This window comes from Enhydra lutris, unplaced genomic scaffold (assembly GCF_002288905.1).
Source record: "Enhydra lutris kenyoni isolate GAN:26980312 unplaced genomic scaffold, ASM228890v2 scaffoldscaffold35, whole genome shotgun sequence".
NCBI classification, from domain to species: domain Eukaryota; kingdom Metazoa; phylum Chordata; class Mammalia; order Carnivora; family Mustelidae; genus Enhydra; species Enhydra lutris.
In genome coordinates, this window is record NW_019154119.1 from 9,710,448 (window position 1) to 9,734,588 (window position 24,141).

The 24,141-nt window shown below is 43.5% G+C and overlaps 1 protein-coding gene across 1 annotated transcript; it reads right to left on the reverse strand.

Annotated features, from left to right (window-relative positions):
• Positions 1 to 718: 718 nt before the first annotated feature.
• LOC111154139 (potassium voltage-gated channel modifier subfamily S member 3) lies at positions 719 to 14,573 on the reverse strand. The gene is made up of 2 exons (XM_022513553.1): positions 14,382 to 14,573; positions 719 to 2,718 (listed from the first exon to the last, which is right to left on the reverse strand). The coding sequence occupies exon 2, from the start codon at positions 2,657 to 2,659 to the stop codon at positions 1,184 to 1,186; it is 1,476 nt and encodes a 491-aa protein (XP_022369261.1). The 5' UTR covers positions 2,660 to 2,718; positions 14,382 to 14,573; the 3' UTR covers positions 719 to 1,183.
• Positions 14,574 to 24,141: the final 9,568 nt, after the last annotated feature.

The window sequence follows — 24,141 nt, forward strand, 5'->3', positions numbered from 1 at the left end:
GTTTTATAGCTGCTGGCGTCGCCTTTTCCGGTGATTAAAGTTTCACTCCTCTGGCCATAATGAATCACATCTGTGTGTTTGTGTACCATTTCTCCTTTCTTCCAATCACGGAGTGTGTCCCTGCCTGTGAATGTGGGGCTTTCCTCTGCTCTGCATAATTTTCAGGTGATGAGGTTTTATCTCAGAAGGAGAAATTATAGGGGTGCCTGGGTGGCTCAGTGGGTTGAGCCTCTGCCTTCGGCTCAGGTCATGGTCTCAAGGTCCTGGGATTGATCCCCTCATCAGGCTCCCTGATCAGCAGGAAGCCTGCTTCCCCGTCTCTCTCTGCCTGCCTCTCTGCCTACTTGTGATCTCTCTCTGTGTGTCAAATAAATAAATAAAATCTTAAAAAAAAAAAAAAGAAGGAGAAATTATAAAATGCAAACGAGAGACTAGAAGGGTACCTGTAAGGGCATATGCTTCGTGCATATATGCTAACTTGAGTATGTCCTGAAAGTGCACACATTTCATCAGTTTACACAGGACATGAACCTTCTCCCTGCCTACAACCACCGGGTCTCCTGAACAAAAGAGCTAGCCTGTTTTTGATGCTTACCCCAAATTCAGAAACAAACGGCAAGGACACTTGATACTCCAAAAAAAGAGCATTTCCCTTCCAAAATTTGAACATACTGACATGTACTTACTTGACAAAACGTAACAGTCAAGACTTTCTCCGTACTGAATTAGGCAAGTTTATTAGGCTCCTAATTTCCGTGTCTAGAACACAAACATGGATTCACATGCATTGTCTCATTTTGTGGCTCTTACATGCATGTAGTCTTCAGTCAGCTGGGCCTTTGATTCTACTTGTCAGTAATTTACAGTTAGCTCAATGTGAGTAGATGGCAAACACAGAATGATACATAAGCCGTAGTGACAAATCCCACCCCACACCGTTTACCTTTTTTCCAAAAGCATATGACAACTCTCTTGTAAAAAATAAATTTCCTAACAAGGCATTTAATTCACTTCACTGAGAAAAATAAAGAAGATTCTATTATTTTGGAGCAATGAATGTCCCACTATGGCTGAAAGGTATACCCTGAGAATTAAATGATTTTAACGAACCCACTGAGGTTTATAAAGCTGTGTTAACCTAACATCAGGAAGGGACGCAAGACACAGGCACAAATGTCCCTGCTCATTTTGCTGTGCAGTTCTCCAAGGATGTGACGTTATAAATATCCTCGTTGTCTTCAATGCTCGAAGCATCTGTGGAATCAGGATCGCTCACCACAATTCCCACGGAAGATAGACTGGTAATGAAGGCGTGCATCCGCTGCGCGTAAATATCTCTAATGTTAAAGTAAGGGAGCTCATGACACTTCGCTGGGGGGTCCTCGCTGCACTGGTCCACATCAATGTCCTTCTGCTTCTGGTAGTACTTGGAAAACTTGTTGAAGATGATGGTGATAGGAAGGGCCACCACCAAGATGCCACAGAGGATGCACGTGCTGGCGATAAGCTTCCCTGCCAAGGTGACTGGGTGGGTGTCTCCATAGCCCACGGTCGTCATGCTGATGGTGGCCCACCACCAGCAGATGGGAATGCTGGTGAGGCTGGACGTGTGCTCATCCTTCTCCACAGAGTAGATAAGCACAGAAAAGATGGAAATGCCCACAGAGAGAAAGAGAAGCAGCAGCCCAACTTCATGGTAGCTGTGTCTCAGTGTGGCACCGAGAGATCGAAGTCCCACCGAGTGCCGGGCAAGCTTGAGAATTCGGAAAATCCTCATTAGCCTAAGGATCTGGACAACCTTACCCATGTTCTCGATGTCCTCGCTCTCCTCTTCCTTGGTGTCCACAGCCAACGTGGCATAGAAAGGGATAATGGAGACGAAGTCAATTATGTTCAGAGGGTTCTTCCAGAACTTCTTTTGACAGGGAGCAGCCACCAGCCGGATGGCGAGCTCGCCGGTGAACCAAGCGATGCACGCGATCTCCACACCTTCCAGCACAGGGTCGTCCACTTCCCCGTCCTCGTTCTGGAACTCCGACATGCTGTGGACACACATGGCCACAATGGAGGCCAGCACCACGCTCAAGGAGGAGATGGCAATGAGCTTGGCGGACAGGCAGTAGGCTGGGTTTTCCATTCGAATCCAGATCTTCTTCCGGAGCTGACCAAATCGCAGCTTGTCAAACTTCTCCAGCTCCTTCTCAAACAGAGACGACTCTTCAAAGGAGGTGTCAGTACTCACGTCATTGCTCTTCTGGTCCCAGTCCTTCTCATGGTTTTCCTCCTTGCGCTCCTGGTAGCGATGACTGCAGCAGGAATCGATGAAAAGCTCGTTGATGCCCCAGTACTCGATCTCCTGGCAGAAGGAGAACACACACAGCTCCTCCATGACGTGCAGCTTCCCCGTGTAATAAAAATTCAAAACGTATCTGAACAAGGAGGGGTTCCGATCGAAATAGTACTCCTTATTGGCCACGCTGTAGTCATCACACAGCTCCAGAATGGCCTCTTCCGAGTGGCAGGTGAGCAGCTTTCCAAGTCTAGTGTGAGGAAACCGCAGGAGGGTGCTTTGGTCGACGGACTGCTTAAAGCCCCCCACGTTCAAGTTGACAAGTTCCTCGTCTGGTCCAGGGCGATGGAAAAATTCACCAAACACCATGGTGGACCCAGGAGGTAGGGAGCTGGATGGGAAGGGAGATGAGGAAGTTCACGCTGCACCTGGAAGGAACACAAGACGGCATTAGCACTGTCCCGTGGTGCCTTGCCAAGTTTATTTTTAATCTGCCCTTTCCAGGATGATGGGCTACATGAAGAACAAAACTGGAAATGGAATAAAAAGGAATATACAGTATTTACGCATTTGAACTGGAAGAAAATCAACACAAAACAGGTTGTTTTTGCAAAAGCTGGAGTTGACATCCATTTTCTTAGGGGGGGGGGAAAAGACTGCCATATCCTTTTCATGAACCTTAATTCTTATTTATTTTCTAAGCACACAAAAGTTACCTCTCACCCCTCCCTCTCCAGAGGAACAATGCATGGGTCATTTACACTATACAGGCATCTCCAGTCCCAACCACAAGCCTCCTGACTTTGGGAATGCTCGGTTCAGATGTGATGGGCTGGTCACTGCCTGGCTCGGAGCTCACCTCTCCCTGAGCCCAGGGTTCAGTCATGCACCCTCCCAAATAGCTCCCTCTTCTGCTATGACCCTCACCCCCAACCCACATTTGACCAGGGGCTCTGCTCAGCTCTTACAAAAGATGCAGCTTTCCCCTTGTGCTCCCATGTTTCACTCTTTTAAGAGAATGTCCTATCCCTATGTTTGGGTGGGGACGATCAGGAGGATATAATTATCTCCCTGTCCTTAAGTACCCTACATCTTAAAGATACAGTTACACTTAACGGGATGCTGGTTTCAGGTACATCCACAGAGAAGAAAGTAACTTGGGAAAACCTCTATAAGTTAATTGCACTATCAGTTTCCTGACACCAACATGCTTCTCTTCCACCTGCTCCCTCTCCTCATAGACTGTCCCCCACACACTCCCAGTTGCTCCACTGATACCAAGTCTACACTGGTCCAGCACATGCTTCCTGTTTCTGGTTGTGACACTAACTGGGATTCACCAGATCTTTCTCAGAGAGAAAGTAATGGATTTTGACCATCACCTAATACAATGGTGCTCCCTCAGAGCAAATGGTACAGATGAAAGAAAGGTAGGAGTTTGTCAGATACTAAGTTCCCACAGGATACTATTAGATGCTTTGTAGACATGTTGTCATTTTATCCTTCCATCACTTTACAGAAGGTGTACAGAAAAATGGGTACTCAAAGAGGTTGAATCAAAACTTACAGGATAGGTTAATGGTAGAGCCAGGATTGAAACCTGGGTTGGATTAGCCCCAGACCCATGATACTTCTACTACATATATCTTCTCCTCCACTTCCTCCCTTATTATAATCCAAAAATCCGATGTGGAAAGTGCTATAAGAGAAATGAGTCAAGCATCTTTGGCATTATTAAAAAGAGCAATCACCCTTGTCATTGGTTAGATCTGGCTCAGAAGTTAAAGGTTCAAGCAGAGCTGACCAAACAAGGGGAAAGGGCATTCCCAACAGTGGGCACCGGGCGGTTTGTGGCAGGGGCGGGAGGAGGGGGGTGGGGAGGGTGGGGAAGAAGCCAGATTGGTAAAAATCTTGTAGAGCAGTCTAGAGTCTGGACTTTATCTGTAGGCAAGATCACTAAATGGTCTTAATCAGTGACTGGACACAGTTGTCTTTGTGATTGTGACCTAGAATGACCCCACTGACAGCAGGGTGGGAGTTGGCTGGTGGGGGGAAGTTTCAAGGAGTCAGAGGTGCAAGAGAAGGGAGAGGCCCCCAGCTCATAACAGTGGTGGTGTGTGTAACGAGGAAGTGACAGAAATCAAGAAAAGTTCATAATGTTGAATCAACAGTACTTGGGGAAAAAAGGACAGGGAAGTGGAAAAGTGAAAAGAGGATGTGTTTTCTACTCTGCACAAGTGGCTGATATGAGGATACCATTAGAGGAGGCAAAAATGTCAGGAAGGGATTTTCTGCCCCTTATGCTTAGGAAAAGCCAAGGCTGTCAGTGAGACAAGAGATTCCTCCTCTGAGGAAGGCCCCAGAGGACACAGCTTCAATGTTCAGCCCCCTGCCATCTGCCCCAGGATGGAGCCTCCAGTCATAAAGCAGGCATGGGCACTTGCTCTCGAGACACTAATGGAACGTGTTCCCATGAGCGTGTTCCCATGAAACCAGAGACCATCGCATAACTTGACATACCAGTTAACAAGACTTGCTGACCTCTTCAAAATACTTGTTTTCTTTTTTCTGCCTCTGCTTTCTATTTTTAGTTAGATATCTTCTTTGATGGGCCTAAATCAGATCTCATGGCTTGGTCCAAATATTTATGGAACTTCAGATCTCTGAAAGCCGGCTTGTGCTCATGGCACATATAATAGTAAAACGTTCCAAGGAGCTAGTTTTAGCTAAGCTGGCGTTAAGACTTTAATGGACATTTTCTTCTGGTGGCTTATTTTTCACCTTCTTGGTTATTCTGGAAAGCTGCAGTGATAGAACACCAGTGTCTGCCTTCAGGACACACCTACAGAAGCCAGTGTCATAATCAGTGAGTGTGTAATCCGTTTCCCGATCAATCTGCAGTCACTTTTCTAAAGAACACTGCTATCACCCTTAATGTCAGTCTTCCCATTCTGTCCTCCCTGCTTTTTAATCACTCTGTGCTGGTGAAAGAGAGCCCATTATGAAGCCCATTCATGCCACACAGTCTCATCATAACAGCAATACACATCGTAAAATAAGGGCTTCTTGTTGTAGGGACTTCAGCAGAGAGAAAAAGCAAAGCGTCTGGATTATACCAAATGCTTGAGCTCAGAGTGCAAGCTGAGATTTTCCAAGGCATGGTGGCCAGAGAAGTAGGTTTGGTTTCCTTGCCTGGGTCTGGCCTACAGCAGCCAGCAGGGGGCCAGGAAGAAGGATCTCCCACCTTCACGTTCGGTAGCTAGGTTCCCTGGCATGCAGAGAGTCCCTTTCCAATTACAAACATTCCCTCTGTCATTTGTCCCTCACGACCACCCTAGCATTTGCCAATGAGGAGGCAGGATCAGAGGAGATGAGTGGGCTTTGTGCAGATATTAATGGTTAGAGTGTAGGTGCAAGTTCTCCCGATTCCAGAGCTTTCTACAGCATGGTGCCTCACACATCCAAAGTAACATAAAGACAGGCAGACACTGAGCAACCTTTTCTCCAAGATTCCTGTTCATTTACTCCTATCCAGAAAAATTTACAAGATCAAAGGTATATTTATACATGTCTACGTATATTTATGATTTATATGAATTATACATTTGTAATTCATTTATATATGTAAACGTATGCATTTATTTATCTATGTAAACATATACACATTTATATGTGTATTTATAAATACATAAATAACTTTAAATACATTAAAGCACTTTCTTTAGGCGTGTTCATGTGATCTGTAATCCAAAAATTGGATTGCACATTCTATTAATGAGTCTGTGGGGAAGCAGGGCGTGGGGGAGGAATGCAAAATGAAGGAGAAGGCTTTTGGAGGGCAATTTGACCAGATGTAACAAAACCATATAGGCATTTATCCTCTGCCCCAACAATCTCTCATCTAGAAATCTCTCCCAAAGAAAGACAAAAACTGAAAACACTTGCATAAGCTGGAAACAATCCAAATAGCCATCAATAAAAGATTGGCCAAAGAAACTGTGGTCTGTCTCTCTCTATATATGCAATGGAGTGATTTCTAGGATATGTTACTTAAGTAGATTTCTAGGATATGTTACTTAGTACACATACATTCATATGTATATACATACACATATGTACACACACACTTACACACACTTACACAGAGAAAAACAGCAGAAAGACAAACTGAAAATGAACAAAGTGCTTCCCTATTTGGGGAGAGAGGGAACAGGGTATAGGTGACAATGTTGGAAGCCGGACTTGGGAATTGTGTAAATTTTTACAAAATTATGAATCAAAATTAAATAAAAAAGAAAAAGACAATCCCTAAAAATTTAACCTTACTGTGTATCAAATTGGTCATTAACCTCAAAGATATAAATTCTTTCCAGATTTTTGAAGTTTAATTTAATTTTAATAATTTGTACGTCCATAGTGGTATATACCCTCTGACAAATAAACTCTAAACATCTTAAAAATATTTTTAGTATTCATATCGGTATCATTACTCTGAAACTTATGCACACACACATAGGGTAAAGCAAATAAATGATTATGTTAATGTCATGAAAAGCCCCCAAGATTTTGAGTGCAAAATAAAATACAAATATAAAAATCAAAGAAATTAAATAAGAACCCCACGATCCTAAATTTGAATTGGAAATAGCATTATGAACTGATAATTTAACTTTTTCTAAAGGACGATTTTATTTCCACTGGAAAAACCTACAACAAAATGACCAACTCCAGTGGATGCTATGAAGCATCACTTATATCTCCCCTTTAGAACTGAGCCACTCATTCTCACACCTGCTGGAAGTGTTAATAGCTAAGGGCTCTAAGTTAAGTCCCTCTTTGGGAATCACCTTCATTTAAAGTCTTGCCCAAGGTCACACTCCTTCCCCAGGCCAGTTCAGATCCAGTGACATATGTATGAGGGGACTATAAAGACCCAGCACCTTTTTCTCAAGGTAGGCTCCAGAGTTTCCATAGGATCAACAAAGATTTCTGTTCCATCCTCATCACAGTTCAACTCTTCTCCTTGCCCGATCCTACTTCCTTCACTTCCTGCTTGTCTTGGTCCCAAGGGTACCTCCCAACAAACTTCCTACACATCAATCTCTGTCTCAGTCTATTTCCCTGGGAACCCAACTGAAGATACCAAGTCAAGAGCAATGAATATCTCAAGTTTGTGCAGATTGAGGTATCAAAATACAATTTCTCACTAAAAGAACAAGGGCTCCTTGGAGAAATATCTAATCTTGGGTCTGGGGTAAGAAATGCCCAAGATAAATGTGAGCTGGTGCAGCCACTCTGGAAAACAGTAGGGAGGTTCCTCAAGACGTTAAAAATAGAGCTACCTTATGACCCAGCAATTTCACCAGTAGGTATTTACCCCAAAGATACAAATGTAGTGATCGAAGGGGTATCTTCACCCCAATGTTTATAGCAGCAATGTCCATAATAGTCAAACTATGGAAAGAGCCCAGATGTCCATCAACAGATGAATGGATAAAGAAGATGTGGTATAGATATGTGTGTGCGTGTGTGTGTGTGTGTATACAATGGAATATTAACCAGCTATCAAAAAGGATGAAATCTTACCATTTACACATGGAACTGGAGGGTATTATACTGAGAAAAGTAAGTCAGTCAGAGAAAGACAATTATATAGTTTCACTCACTTGTGAAATATAAGAAATAATGCAAAGGATCATAGGCGAAGGGAGGGAAAACTGAATGGGAATAAATCAGAGAGGAAGACAAACCACAAGAGACTCTTAACTTTAGGAACAACCTGAGGCTTGCTGGAGGAGAGGTGGAGAGGTGACTGGGGTAACTGGGTGAGGGGCACATGATGTAATGAGCATTCAGCATATGCAACTGATGAATTTCTGAACTCTACTTCTGAAAGTAATGATGTACTATATGTTGGTTAATTAAATTTAAATTAAAAAAAAAGAAATACCCAAGATAAGCCTGTACTATCTTGTTATATTAGAAAGCAAGGAAGCTATCAACAAGGACAGGGGTAGAGTCAAAAGGACTCTGGGCCAAGTTAAGGAGACTCTCACTGGCCAAAGATGGTAAATTTGTGCATCAAAAAGAAAAAAAAAATCTCCCGATAGACTGACCTATATTGATATGTTAAAATCCCTGAGTTCATAATAATATTTTTTAAGAAAGAAAGAAACTAATACATTGGTCACCTTTGGAGGGTATTAGAGTATCAGTTCATTATTCTGGAATGTAAGGCGGGGAAAAAAGAAAATCAACTCAGGTAGATCAAGGGAAAGAATTAAGAATCCAGAAATAAGTCCATATCTATGATCAACTGATTTTCAACAAGGACACCAAGACAATTCAATAGGGAAAGAACAATCTTTTCAATAAAGGGTATTGGGAGTCTTGGATAGCGACAGGCCAAAGAATAAAACTGGATGTCCACCTCATATCATATAAAAAGTTAATTTATCTGTGAATCAGAGACCTAAATACAGGTGCCCAAACTAGAAAACATGCATAAGAAAACACAGGCATAAATTTTGATGACCTTGGATTAAAATGATTTCTTAGATACACACCAAAATCATAATCAATAAAAGGAAGAATAGGTAAACTGACTTCATGAAAATTAAAAATGTTGTGCTTCAAAGGACATTATCAGGTCAAAGGACAAGTATCAAGAAAATGAAAAGGTGACCCACATGATGGGGGGAAACATTTGCAAATCATTTATCTGAGAATGATCTAGTATCCAGAATAAAGAACCCTTACAACTCAACCATAAAAAGACAAATAACCGACTTAAAAATGGGCAACGGGTTTCAACAGACATTTCCCTGAAGATAAAAAAATGGCCAAAAAGCCCATGAAGAGAGGGAACATCATTTATCATCAGAGAAAATGACAATCAAAAACATGAGATAACACCACACTAGTAGAATGGCTAAAATCAAAAAGGAATAATAATACAAGCATTGTATTATAGTGCAAGTGTTTATGAGGATATGCAAAAATTGGAACAGTCATGCATTACCAGGGTAAGTTAAAATGGTGCAACCATGTTGGAAAATAATTTGGTCCATTTCTAAACAAGTTAAACATAGAGTTAGCATATGACCCAACCATTCCACTTCTAAGTATATTTCCAAGAGAACTGAAAACATATTTTCAAACAAAACATGTACATTGATGTTCAAAGCAGCATTATTCATAAGAGTCAAAGAGGGAAAATAGTCCAAACATCCATGTCCATTAATAGAGGCATGGATAAACAAAATGGTGTGTCCATTCGAAGGAATCTTATCTGGCCATAGAAAGGAATGAAGTACCAGGTACTATAACATGGGTGAACTTGGAAAACATTATTCTAATGAAAGAAACCAGACCAGAAAAGACCACATATTATATGATTCCATTTATATGGAACATCCAGAATAGGCAAAACCCATTAGAAAGTGGTTGTTCGGGGCTGGGAGGAAGGAAGAATAGGGTGTAACCGACAGTAGGTATGTGTTTCTTTCAGGGGTCATAAGAATGTTCTGCAATTAGTTGGCTGTACAACCTTAAAAAATAGTAAGAACTACTGAATTCTGCATTTTAGAAAGGTAAATTTTATCATAAGTGAAATGTATCTCAATAAAACTGTTATGTAAGAAAGGATCCTAATGAAGAAGGAATGCAAGTCATCATGCAATAATGGATCTTGGCTGCCAAAACCCAGATAAAAAGCTGATGGGGTACTTAACTAAGAGCTACGTCAGAATAACAATACCTGAGCCAGAAGGAACGAAAGAACCAAGACAGAGCATGCCTCTTGATGGAAGTATAGGCGCAATTCTGCAGTATTTCAACAACAACCAACAATCAGGCCTGAATGTTTTTGAGAGTCTAGATCTGCCATTTGAAATCAGACAGAGATTTCAGAGGAACATGTGCAGTGACACAGCAAAATCCAGACTGTGGGAAACTGCGCGGGACAGACAGCACAGACCAGATCAGCGATGTATCAGAGAGATCCAACGTGTGGGCTTTGTATGAATCCTGATTTTAACCAGCCAAATGCTTAAAAAAATACATATGAAAAACAGGAGAGTTTGAGTATCAACAAGATACTTGATAATACAAAAGAATTATTGTTAAGATTTCAATGCGTTGATGGTATTGGAAGTATACTCTTTAAAAGAACCATTACCTTTTGAAAATGTATACTAAAATACAAAATTATGCCACATTTGGGGTTCATTTCAAAATAATCCCTGGGGAGGGAGGTTGGTAAGAGAGCCAGGAGGTGGGGGGTTGGGGGAAGGAGGGGGAGGTGTCTCTTGCTCATACAAGATATGGCCATATTTTTTTTTTATTTATATGCTGCTTTATTTCTGTAAGGATACACTGAAACGTTAGAGGATAATAGCTAATGACAAAATGCAGAAATGAGGCGTCGGCTTCGCTAACCACTCCTACGAGAATGTTCGTATGCACTGGCATTACGTGTTCACTTGTGGTACTGTCTCGTTATACTACGACCTAGAACAATGTCGATGAGAGGGAGGTGAGGTGAGCACTACATGGGCGTCCGACTGGCCCGGGAGGGTGGCCGCCACGCCCCCAGAGATCCTGCTAAGCTCTGAGGGGCAGTCCTTTAAGAGTCATAAGAAGAGGGACTGAACGGGGCTCTTCACCACAGGGACCAAGAGCAGACAACTACTACATTACATCACTGTTCAGAGACATCCTGTCGGGTCAGTGACTGTCCCGGTGCCTGCTCAGCTACCCCTCTCAGGTGTTAGGGTTACTTCTGTAGGATGGATTTCAAAACTGCAGGAACGCTGGAGGGGGCACTGATCACTGAATTGATCACTGTTGCAGTTGGATGATGCATACAGGAGTTTAATGTATTATTCTCCCTATTTTTGTCCATGTTAAAATGCTCCATCAAAAACGTTTCAAGAAAGAGACTCCTGGGTGGCTCAGTTGGTTAAGCGGCTGCCTTCGGCTCAGGTCATGATCCCGGAGTCCTGGTATCGAGTCCCTCATCGGGCTCCTTGCTCGGCAGGGAGCCTGCTTCTCCCTCTGCCTCTGCCTCTGCCTGCCACTCTATCTGCCTGTGCTCACTCTCTCTCTCTCTCTCTCTCTCTCTTTCTGACAAATAAATAAATAAAATTAAAAAAAAAAAGTTTCAAGAAAAATTTACGAAGCACCTTTTCGGGCCATGCGTGGTAGTAAGTACTTGAATAGACACTCTCGCTCATCCTAGATTTCCCAGCAGTCCACGCAGTACCTGGGCACTAGGGGGCGATGAGGAGGCATCACTGAATGAATGAATAATTTCCTTTAATTCCCTAACTGTCCTAAGTGAGATCTTATACCCCACCTTGCAAATAGGGACACCTAAGGCACAGAGTCTGCCCAACATTATCCAGATTTTAAGCAGTAGACTCTTTTCACTATGCATCAAATATGAGTAATTTTTTTTTTAAGTGGGAGGGAGGAGGGACTGGCTGATCTTTGAATTTACCTAGTTTTTCATCATCCTCATTAAAGATCACTATACTTTTAATAAGAGGATTTGGTATAATTATGACGAGGACACATGGGGTCTCAAATCAGACACATCTGGGAGTACAAAAGGCATCTGGCCACAAAGCTGAAAGCTCCAATGCTATTTTCATTCTTTTTCTCAAGAACGTCAGCTCCCTGTGCCACTCCCCTTGCCCACTATCACCCCAAATTATGCATCGTGGGACCACTATAGACTGTATTTGGCCACCTTGGGTCCCTTGGTGTTTTCTTTTTTAAAAGAAAGAAAAAGATGTCAAAAATCCAAGATATTCACTGAAAGCTTAGAAGAAAAATGGCATTGATCTTCCTCTCTCTGAGTGGCACCCTTTAAAAGGCTTTTTGAAGCCATTAACCTCTTACTCACCTCTTCTTAGTCCACTTCCCTCTCTTTTTGTTTTCCGTTCTCAAACTCACTTAAGAAATACTCTCAGAACTGTGTCTTCTCAAGCCAGACAAATATACATAGACACATGTGCATGGGTGGCTTTGCTGGTGCCCTTGCTTGTTCAGAAATGTAACAAGAGCATAACAAATACAAGTCGGTATTTTGATGGGGCAGAATCACTTTTTTCAATCAATTCCACAAATGTAGACAAAGGCCTTGATTCCTTCTGCCCTCCTACTTGTCCAAAATCCACATTAATCTTTCCATCAAATTAAAAAAAAAAATAGGGCATTGTCACCTTTTTGGTCTATTCTGAGAGCTGCATTTCATCCTAATAAATTTAAAAGAACAATCACTCATGTTTTTAAAAAGGGTAGGTTCATGCTAAATTCTATTTCTGCCCATTGCTTGTGAGAATATTCCAAATAAAAACAAGCAGAGGTAAACAGAATTCAAAACCTAAAGTCAGTCCACACCTGTGGATGGAGGTGTTCCCACCGGGTCCCTTCCCTGACCTTCTCTTCCAGCGAGCTCCCCATGTACCAGTGTAACACGTAAGGAACACAAGATTGGTAATCAGTGCTGGGCAGAGAAGAGCGGAGAGCACGGGGAAATGTCAGTGGCACTGCAGAGCCCAGCCCGTGTGGTTGAGAAACCGAGATGCTGGCATTCCTTAGTGCAGACCTTCCTAAACCAGTGTCATTGGAGGAGCTAAAATAGTGCAATTCCAGGAAATGAACGGCTGCTTATAAGCCATCTAGAAGGTCATGCCCAGCGCCAGCCTGGAGAGTACATGAAACTTCAAAGAGCCTTCTGGAAGAGAGGCAGCTCTCTCCACCTGGGACAGTCGGATCAGGACTGCACTCGTTCCCTCTGGGCCTCTCTTTATGTGGCTACTCCTCTCTGCAAAGCCCAGGCATCCTGTCATTCCAACAGCTCCTCTCCAAGCAGAGACTGCTCAGAAGGCTGGGGGATTTACTGAGGCCAGAAATGAGCGGCCAGAAATCTGTCCCCTTGGTAAAAAAAACAAAGAATCACGGATGGAAGATTTTCCACCATAAGAGGGGAGCCTTTACTCTGCAGGTAATACCCTCTCAGGAGTCACCTTTGTGGGGGAACCCACAAACACATGCTCATACTGGGGTCCAGGAGACTTCTGGAGAATCTGAATGCACCTGGGCCAAATTAACAGGTCCCCCCACCTGGTTCCTCAGCCCTCTCACCTTCTCCCAACAGCCTCCAGTACACAATTGTGTTAGCACCCCCCACAAGATATTATAATCCTTTCACAGTTCTCCTCCCCTGCCCCCCACAGGTAGTGTTCCTACACCCTAAGCTGTTCCATGGAAGGAAACAGGTATGGCCACTTCTGCAGTCTCAGACCCATATGCTAATTTCTGTCCATAATCCAGTGAAAGATACTCGCTTTGATCCGGAAGAATTAAAAGGCTATCACTGTTTTTGTCAAAGAGCTAGCAGAAAGATCTAGACCAGACAAGGGGAAATGAAATGCCTCCAGCGGCCAAACAAGTAAGTTAAACAAATTTGGTTGGGACTGTGGTGAACTCTCCAGAGGCAAAGCTCGTTCAGCCCCAGAGTCCTTTGTGGGAACAGAGATCCAGCACGCATGTATCTTACAGTGGGCCAGGAGACCCAGAAACCCTGATTTTTCTATGGGGCATCTCAAGTTTAATTGGAATTGATCCAACATGTGTTCAACATTATTTGGCTCAAGCAACATGTGTCTCTGAACCATGTATTTCCAGGAACCCCCCTTTTATGACCTGAGCCAGATTTACCAATCCACAGCCCATTTTAAGCCAGACTGACTTAAATGGACTCAAATGGAATCTTAACACAATAAAGGCAGCTGTTACTTCCTCAAGTTTGAGCCATAAATCTCCGAAGGCGGAGTGGGCAATGAGAGCTACTGAGTCTTCCAAATCGGGCTTGGTGCCTCCCCTAAAAGAACCCAACCTAATCCTTCCAGGCTGGCTTTCTCACCTCCCTCCTTTTCTCATCTGCCCCATCTGCCAGCGAATGTTAGTCAGAAGAGTCTCCCTGGTATGTGACCTTCCTCTCTGTCACTGTACTGTGCGGCTCACTCTCCCCTCTCTGGTTAGTGATGGGGCCAGAGGAAAGATCAGTGGCGGCTCTTACCCTTGTGGTGTCGATGGTACACTCTCTGCCCTCATCCTGTCCAGCAGAACGTCCATCATCATCCAAGAAGCTCCGCCCTTCTTCCCTCACGGGTGTGTGTGGTACACAGAGGCATTTAGTGGCCACAAGAAGAGAAGAATCCTGTTTCCTGGTTGAAGGGGCCAAAAGCAATCACTGGGAAATCATTCTCACCTGCAGAAGAAGCCAGAGGTCAAGTTTTAGCTCCAAGGAAGAAACACACCCAAGACATTCTAACTCAGACTCAGTGATCTGGGCACTTTACCGATTAGACCCATCTTTTAGAGCCCCATCTCCTCTCAGGGACGGAGTGTTCTTCCCCTCCGCCCGCCTCCATGGAAGCATCCCTCTCACTAGACACAGGGATAGGGAGACATCGTTGCCCCAGGACCTGACTTGCAGTCATTCTCAGGCTTAAGGACCCTCAGGTTTTGGCTATAGTGGACACTTGGGACATCTCCACCGACCCCAAAGCCAACAAAACATCCAAAGCTAAAATGAGGCACTAGAATTAGGACTGTGGTTATTCACTTCCCACACAGTTTCTTCTAGGAGCATTATTTTCCTGGCTAATTTATCAAGGATATACTTATAAGCTTCTAAATGAATACATTTTAATCCATTTCAGAGACCAGATTCTCAGTGTGACTGCCCTAATAGAATTAACACTGCTGCTCTAATTTGAAATCAATAGGTTTCAAAGCCTGGCCAGATTCGATTTTGCTTTCTTTGTCAATTGTTATATTTCACAGATCAGAAGTGATTATGCATGCTAGATCAGAGTCCGCTGGTTAAACGTGTGTCTATGGATGTGTGCATAGTGTGTCTAGGGAGTTTAAGCTTGTACCAAAACAAAAGGACAAATTTACATTTCTCTCTCTGAATAAATTAAAGAAAGCAAAAAAAGTTCCAATTCCCAAAAAGGTAAGCCTTGCTTCATGTTGATGCCTTCCCATAGATTTATATTAGTATCTAAGCATCCATCCTTTGATTTTCATGTTTTCCAATCAATGCTAGGTCTTAAAGGGGGCCCGGGCTGGGTGGGGAGGAGGAAGGAAAGATTGATTCCGAGCTTCAGAAAGAAAATGAAAGAAGTGCCTTCGGCTACGTCAGTCATTAAACAAACATTCATTATAGCTTAAGATCTGCCTGGAATTATCATAGGCTTTGGGATCACACACAAGATACAGTGCTTGCCCCTTCCTCCCTACCCTAGGAGCTCCCAGGCGCAGGACCAAATGTAATAAACAAAGCACGGTATCCTACCAACATCAAGGGGGCAAGGGAGGGGGGGCAGAGCAGGAACACCCTGGTCCCAATAATAGCCAGAGAAATCCTTCAGTGCATTTCCACCTCTAATAAAGATAACAAGAAAAGATCCAGGAAAAAAAAAAAATGTGCAGCTTTACCCAAAGTGAATTTCTGAGCTGGGACTCTTTAGCAGAAGAGGTACAGCAATCTCAGCAGGGATAAATAAAATCAACTCAGGAATTAAAGTCCTCCTCCTACTCTTCCTTCTGCACAGCCTCCCAGCAACACAACATTGGGTCAGTCTCAAATATCTGAGTCCCACTGAAATGCTGGAATGCTGCTGTGCCTTTTCTCAAGGGTACAGCACACACATACAATCTTCTTCTGCCTGCCAGATACCTTTCCAAACGTAGCACATGTTAAAGGAAGGTATGATTAATCTTGCTGGGGGATAATTAACTGCAAACAGCTTTGATATGACTATATTAATTAATGAAGAAAAAAATTAGCAAAGTACTTAAGCTATTTGGCACTTCTAAGAAACCCCAACCACTGCTGGGCACTGGCTCATCACAGAAGGACAGGCCCGGGGACAGACTGTGAGTGGGGCCAAGTGTGTCTTTTTTTTTTTTTACAAAAACTGGTACTTAGTAGGCCCTCCATCAATGTCTGATGAATTAAAACCTCCTAGCCTGCCTTTTCTCTCTGTCTCCCCACAAATTCAGAATGCCAGGGTTCTGCCTCATTTTCCATCACTATGACTCCCATCCAAAAAACTAGATTTTTGGAAAAGATATAATACCACTCAGTAGCTCTCAGTGTGAATTTATGTCAATTCACACCCCTTCTAGGGCATTCCCATTCTAAGCGTGACTTTTCCATGTAAAATGATAACTAGCATTCTCTGAGTCCCTACAACATGCCAGGAACCTTCCAGGAGTTTCACACACATTACCTCTACCCTCGGCTACTGAAAGTGTTAACTGTTGTGATCCCCATTTTATAGGTGGGACATCGAGGCTCAGGGAAGTGATTTGTCCAATGTCCTGAACTCAGTCGATGCCAGAGCCAGGATTCGAACTGAGGTAGGCCTGCCTGATGCCCCCTCAGCACAAAAAATCAAATTTGATATGACTATATGAGTAACTGATGAAAAAAGTTAGTTGTCAGGGAAAGTGAAGGACTGAGAGGAATGGGCAGGATGTGTCCCAAACCAGCAGACCTGAGAAAGAAAAATCCAACATGGTCTCCCCTTCCTACTTAACCATCCCGCCACATGGTTCCATTCTCTACGTTCCCACCAGGCCATCAGTGTGTAACGGTTCAGAAGAAGATGGGATCGTCTGTGATTTAGTACCTAAGCAGGCTTCTGACTTTGCTGAGTGATTCAGTAGGATCGTGGCAAAACACAACACGTTCGCTCCAGTATTGCTAGCCTCTGTAGGAAAATCTCTTCACTATAAAAAGGGAGGCCGTCTACAGCATCCTTCTGGTGGACCCTCCAGCTTGGCTGTATTTCCTGGTGGGTTGATGACAGCATTCAAAAATGCACAAAATGACTGGCTCCATTATTGAGAGGGAACGGTGAAGATTAAGTGGCCTATTGGACTCTTTCATCATCCAGAGAGTTGACATCCAATCTTGGAACAGAACGAGGAAAATCAAATGGACAAGCAGACAGTACCCAGGGGTAATAATAACTCCTAATGCCCGTCTCCCAGGACTCAGATTCACAGGACTAAGGTGGCTCTCCAAAAATTAAACTATAAAATCAGTGTCTGAGAGATCAAAACAGACACTCTGAGGGACACTGCTGCATAGATCTGGGTCTGATGTACTTGCCCAGAATCCTGAGTGTACCTGTTACTGCCCTTCTCACATTGTTCTGAAATGTTGTCACCTCCGTCTACCCACTAGACTGAGAAGCCTCCAGTTAGGGACAGTGTTATAATATCAGTCTTCATAGTCATTATCCCTGTTACACAATTGTGCTGGACACATTTTTATTGAACCAATTCCTCTCCCCCAAGGCAACGAGACTAAAGAGTAAATTAATTAAAAGAATCAATATGGATAATGAAAGGCAGTTGGTCAGCAAGGGAAGCAGAGGAGGAAAGTGTAAAAGATCTAAGTTGGTTGCCCAAGACCCCTCCCAGCACTTTCCAAAGGTCTCATCCTGAAGAGGCAGAAATGTCCAGCCCTGATGGGGACATCCCAAGTGGATTTTTAAGTGTCTACACCTAGAGTTCCAGGTATCATTAGATGCACAAAAACCTCTCCTTGTTCTGATTCTGACTCTCCAAGGCACCTGATGGCGACTTCAGCTTCCAGGCACCTCACCAACAGACAGCACACGAACATGTCCACTCCATCCACTAGATATACCTCTTAGTGGAACGTAATAAGGCAGGAAGAGGTTTAGTGACTCCATTTTCTGTAAGTTTCTATAAGAGTCAATCTGCTAGAGTCTGATCAACTGTGGGACACCTGGAAGTGAGTTTCTGAAGTTGGCAGGCTTCCAGAGAGCCTGAGCCTGACCTGGGATAAGGTCACCAGGTGAATGACACTTTTAAGCATCATCCTGACAGGCAGCCAGCTTCCCTGGAGATACCCTGCCCTTGACAACCTCTCCAGAAGAGCTTCCCCAGCCTCATCACTACTGTTCTGAGGCCAGACAATCCTCCTGCAGGGGGCGGTCCAATGCCCTACAGGATGGTTAGCGGCTTCCCTGGTCTTGACCTACAAGAAACTAGGAGCATATCTCCTCCCTGTCCCCTAAGGTCGTGACAACAAAAATTGCCAAATGTGCCCCAGAGAGCAAAACCGTCCCCAGTTGGGAACCACTGCTCTGGAGTAGAGTAAAAAGATCTTCGATGCCCGTTTGGAAGCTAGAAGTTCAGAAAGCTCAGAATGGCAGGTGGCACTCATCTTTGTCACACATCTGTGACACGGGCCAGGGATGCTCCCCTGGATATTTGTTCTTCTAGAATTCAGTCATGGCATTTCTGGTATCAGACAAGCAAAATTTTGCAAGTAAAAAAAGATAAGAGGCAAGTTAACCTTTTGTTCAGACCTGAAGCATGCTTCACGTAATTGGAGTCTAGAGTACAGGTTAGTGATTTTTCTCTGAGAATCTATCTGATATTTGCTAACATTTTTGGTGCCAGGATTATGCACAGGACAGCACACTAATACAGCTTGAAAGATGTCTTACTACAGCTCTCTGTAGGTGGGGGTCCTCTTGCTGACCATACCCACCCCTGACCAAGCTCCAGTCTTGTGGAAACCCATTGATGTCCCAGGAAAAATGCAAAGACGACAGGCCAGTTTAGTCTTGCCCCTATTTATCAATCATAGACTAATTTTCAATAAAATCTAAGAGTAATGCAATAATAAGAATACTAACAAAAGTTGAAATTCAACCTTAATTCTATCTCGATTAACTAATGAGAGTTGTAGTCTGAGGTTTTGCTTAAATAAAATTAAAATCTCACAATCAGACCATTATAATTGGATTTAGGATGCCCGAAAAATTGTCCTTATATTTAAATCTTATAATCCAAAGCAATCAGAAGACTACATCACCTCCCAGTTGATTCAGACAGCAGACTACTAAGAATATCTCTGAATGACTTCGTTTTTCCAAATTATAAAATTTTAAGACGTATGTTAACATGAGAAACCCTTGAATTAACAATGACTTTTTAAAAATCTTTGCTCTGTCCCCAGAAGAAAATGAACACTTCTCAGGACCTAATACACTCAGGGATTAAAAATGAATTTATAGAAGTTCTGGTCTTCAGGGAGGAAACCAGTAAGTGCCTTCCAAAGCAAAGCCTCTAAATTATATTTCAAAAGTTAATATAAATTATATTTCACTTGGCCATCCAGAATGAGTAAATGCAATACCATCTCCAGAAATCCCTAAGGCTTGATGCACGGGTAACTAAACACCATTTTGCTCTCCTCGGGTTCTGTGTTCCTAGACAACCCTCCCTGGGGAACAGAGGGAGACAGCGAGCTGCTGCTGCGTCACAGGCGAGGAAAAGCCCTGTGGAAGGGTGGGCCCCACATAAGAGGGAGTGAAACATCGCAGCCACTGACGCCCGTGTGGTCATCCGCACTTGGTAACAGGGTTCTGGGACACCCTGAGTGGGGGGCCACTGTTCCACCAGCCCCAGAAAGGAGCTCCCCTGGCTCCCTCCCCATTTCAGGAACCCCCTGAAGCAGAACTGGGCAAAATCAGGGGCTCAGACTGCAGCGAGGACACAGGCAGGCAAATCAGCCCACCCAGGGGGCTGGAGACCCGGGCTCAGTCTCATCTGTCCCTGTGTTTCCCATGGCTGATGCATCAAGCGTTTGCACTAACACAGTGATTAAAAGAGCAATGGAGAGCAAGCCGTTTTAGAGAGGAGAGGGGGGAAAAAACCTATCATGCCATGGTAATAGTGATGGAAACTGGCAAAAGGAAACCTTCTGGAGGACACTGTAGCAATGTGTATTACAAAGTCGCAGTCTCCCATCTGAGACTGTCTGCTCAGGGAATAAATTAGACAAGTGTGCAGGGATGGGTATCCAAGGATATTCAGGGCACCAGTAGTTATTCATAAAAGTGAAAAGTCAAAGGCAACCTAAATGTCCATCAACAGGGAAATTGTCAAATCAGGGGGTAGCCAGGTAATGGGATATTCTGTGGCCATTAAAAACACTGAAATAATCGCAGAAAGAGCTCCCGGATACTCAAGCAGGTGTTTCAGCACCTCTGGTTGTTTGCATGTCTGAACCCACCTAACGCTCACAAAACTTGAACAAGTAGTATTTTTACTGGATTCATTTTACAGATGGAGGAGCTGGTAAATAGAGAAATTAACTAGCTCTCCAGGGTCAACAGCTACTAAGTGAGAGCCTCACTTGAATTTAAACAGTAATGCTCTAAAGCCATCCTCTCAACCACAACACTCCACTGCCTATGGATTCATGAAATGGTCACCACAATATGTTAAGTACAGACAAAATAATTACAGTACAACATATGGCATGATCTGATCTTTATAAAAGAGGTCTAACTTTACAAAGGGAAAAAATAATCTCTAAGAATATACACTACAGTGTTAAATGCATCTCTCCCTGGATGCTAGAATTCAGTGACTTTTGTTTTCTACTCTGTACCTCTCAATGCTGTGTGACTTTCTTTGCAAGTATGATGAAATGTAAATAGTCGTTTCGGGGTGCCTGGGGGGCTCAGTCCATTAAGCGTTTGCCTTTGGCTCAGATCATGATCCCAGGGTCCTGAGATCAAGCCCCATGTTGGGCTCCCTGCTCAGCAGGGAGTCTGCTTCTCCCTCTGCCTGATGTTCCCCTGCTTGTGCTCTCTCTCTCTCTCTCAAATAAATAAATAAAATCTTTTAAAAATAAATAAATAATAAATCAAAATAAAATAATAAGTAAATAGTCATTTCTGTTTGGAAAAAATAAAAGATCAAAAGCAGCCTTGGTCAGTACCTGGGGAGGGGAAGGGGGAAGAGGCTAGACACTAAGTGAACATACAGATTTGGGTGAGGTAGGATCTTCCCCGATGGTCTCCTTTGGCATCTGTAGAATCATACACTTCTGCTGCTCACGCACGTCTGCTCTGTGGCGGGCACTGTCCCGGCAACCACAGAGAACAGAAGATAATGTGGCTCCTGCCCTCAGAGCTTACAGTTGGTGAGAAGTGGTTAGAGGAGGGGACAAAGGTAAATAAATAATTGCAGTATGAGCCAGAAGATGTCAGGTACCCTGAGGAGAGGTACCGAGGTGCCGTGGAAATTCACAGGAGGTAAGGGGTACCTCTGGGATCAGAGAGGAGGCACGACTCCAGGAACAGGTGGCATTTAAGCTGAGGTCTGAAGGTTGGGTCAGACACGGACAAGTAAAGAAGACAGTAAGAGTAAGAAGGTCGTTCTCTGAGGAGAGGAAGGAACCCACACAAAGCCACAGGGGCGAGAAAGCTTGTGGTATGCACAGAGACCAGAAAATAACTATTTTCTGGCTAATGGAGCCCTGTGACCTAGAGATATTCATGTAGAATATAAAAAATCCTACCTGTACTAGCCAACACCTCTGTGAGCCAGGGATAACCCGGGTGAGTGAGTGACGATTTAGGAAAGGAGAACGGATTGCAGGTGGCCATACTAAGAATCTACTGAAACAAGACTGTAACTCAGGTCTCCTGAACTACTTAACCACAAAGAACCAATCAGGCAGACATTTAAAAAAACCTCTCAGTGGGGTGCCTGGGTGGCTCAGTGGGTTAAAGCCTCTGCTTTCAGCTCAGGTCATGATCCCAGGGTCCTGGGATCGAGTCCCACATCAGGTTCTCTGCTCAGCAGGGAGCCTGCTTCCCCCTCCCTCTCTCTCTGCCTGCCTCTCTGCCTGCTTGTGATCTCTGCCAAATAAATAAATAAAAAATCTTTAAAAAACAAAACAAAACCTCTCAGAGTTATGGCCGTTTCCAGAACGTCTAGAAAATTAGAGGCTGGTTTTGGGTACAGCAATCCACCAGGCACTGCTGACCTAGGATGACAGTGAATCCAGCAATGTCTGTGAAGCGCAGACAGTGGCAAGGCCAGAAACGTAGGCAACATCTCAAGAATTTACCCCACTTCTCTCTTCACCTCCCCCGAACAGCACAGGAAAGCAGGGCTCGCTGGGTGTCATACGCAGACAATGAATCATGGAATACTACATCAAAAACTAATGATGTACTCTTCGGTGACTAACATAACATAACTGGGGAAAAAAAAGGAAAGGAAAGCAGGACTCAGTAGAGAGAATTCAGGAGGTCCTTGAATTCAGATGCAGGGGTAAAAATCTTAATTTTCGCTAATCTCTAACTAAAATTTAGTTATTCCTCCCATTAAAAATGCAGGCAGTGGCCCAGGGCAGTAAATAGCAGGACCAGTGACTTCACCCCTTTAGAAATTCCAGGTAATTTCATATCATAGCACACTTGTTCCAGGTCTCAGAAAATAATCACAGAAGTTCATTACTTCCTTGAAATCACGATAGTTACAGACCTACTGCTAGATTATCCTTAAGGAGTTGATATAGAAGCACATACATCACTAAATCGTAAGTTGCTTTAAATATTTTGATGACACTGTATTTCCATACAGTTGGATTCCTTTATATTTTGTGGCTCTTGTTTTTTTGTTTTTTTGTTTTTTTTGTTTTAATTTAAGGACCCTGTTCTGAAAAGTGGTCCATAGGCTCCCCCAGACTACCAAAGGAGTCCATGGCACAAAGGGTTAAGAGTCCATTAGCTAGGGTGACTGGGTGGCTTAGTAGTTAAGCAGCTGCCTTCAGCTCAGGTCATGATCCCAGGATCCTGGGATCCAGGCCCACATCAGGCTCCCTGCTCAGCAGGAAGCCTGCCTCTCCCTCTCCCGCTCCCCCTGCTTATGTTCTCTCTCTGTCTCTCTCTCTCTCTCTGCCAAATAAATAAATAAATATATCTTTAAAAAGAAAAGAAAAGAATCCATTAGCTAGAGATCCTGTTAAAATGTAACTCATACCATGTCACTCATTCTTTTTCACTCTTCAATGTCTTCCATCTTCCTCAAAGCAAAACTCCCCTCCTCCCATGTTATTTGTCTGTTTTCATCTCCTTCCCCTCTTTCTTTCATTCCCAACCAGCATGCTGGTGTCCCTGTTATTCCTTCATCATTCCTGCCTCAGGGCCTTTGCACTGGCTGATCCCTGTGCCTGGAATGCCCTATCCATAAGGGATTGCTTGGCTTGCTTCCCCTCTCTCTTCAGGGCTGGACTCAAATGATATCTTCCAAATGAAGCTTTTCTTGGCTACCCTATCTAAAATACCCCTACTGAAACTCCCATCCCCCCATCCCTCCACTCCCTGCTCTATTTTTTTCTCCTAAGCATTTATCACTCCCTAAATATATACTTCAAGACATGTACTTTATTTTTTTATCATATTTATTATTTCCCCACTCAGACCTCAGCTCCACCGTATCCGTATCCCAAGTGCCTACAACCTTGTTTGACACCCAGTAGGTTCTTAAAAGTTAGTTGTTGCATTAATTAGCTAGGTGACATTTATTATATAGCTTGGCTGCTGGCTGCTTCCATTCCAGGTTGAATTTTAAAGTCTCTCCCCACCCACGGTATTTCTGGGAAAAAAGAAAAATAACAGCAAATGTGCCTGTGAAACTGTGGTCATCCCAGTAAAAAGCTAGCTTATTTATCAGCTGCTGCTTTTTTTTTCCTTAATAAAGAGTTTTCATCAAAGACAAGACAGACAATAGAGCTACCCTATGACCCTGCAATTGCACTACTGGGTATTTACCCCAAAGATACAGATGTAGTGAAAATAAGGGCCACATGCACCCCAATGCTCATAGCAGCAATGGCCACAGTCGCCAAACTGTGGAAAGAACCAAGATGCCATTCAACGGATGAATGGATAAGGAAGATGTGGTCCATATACACT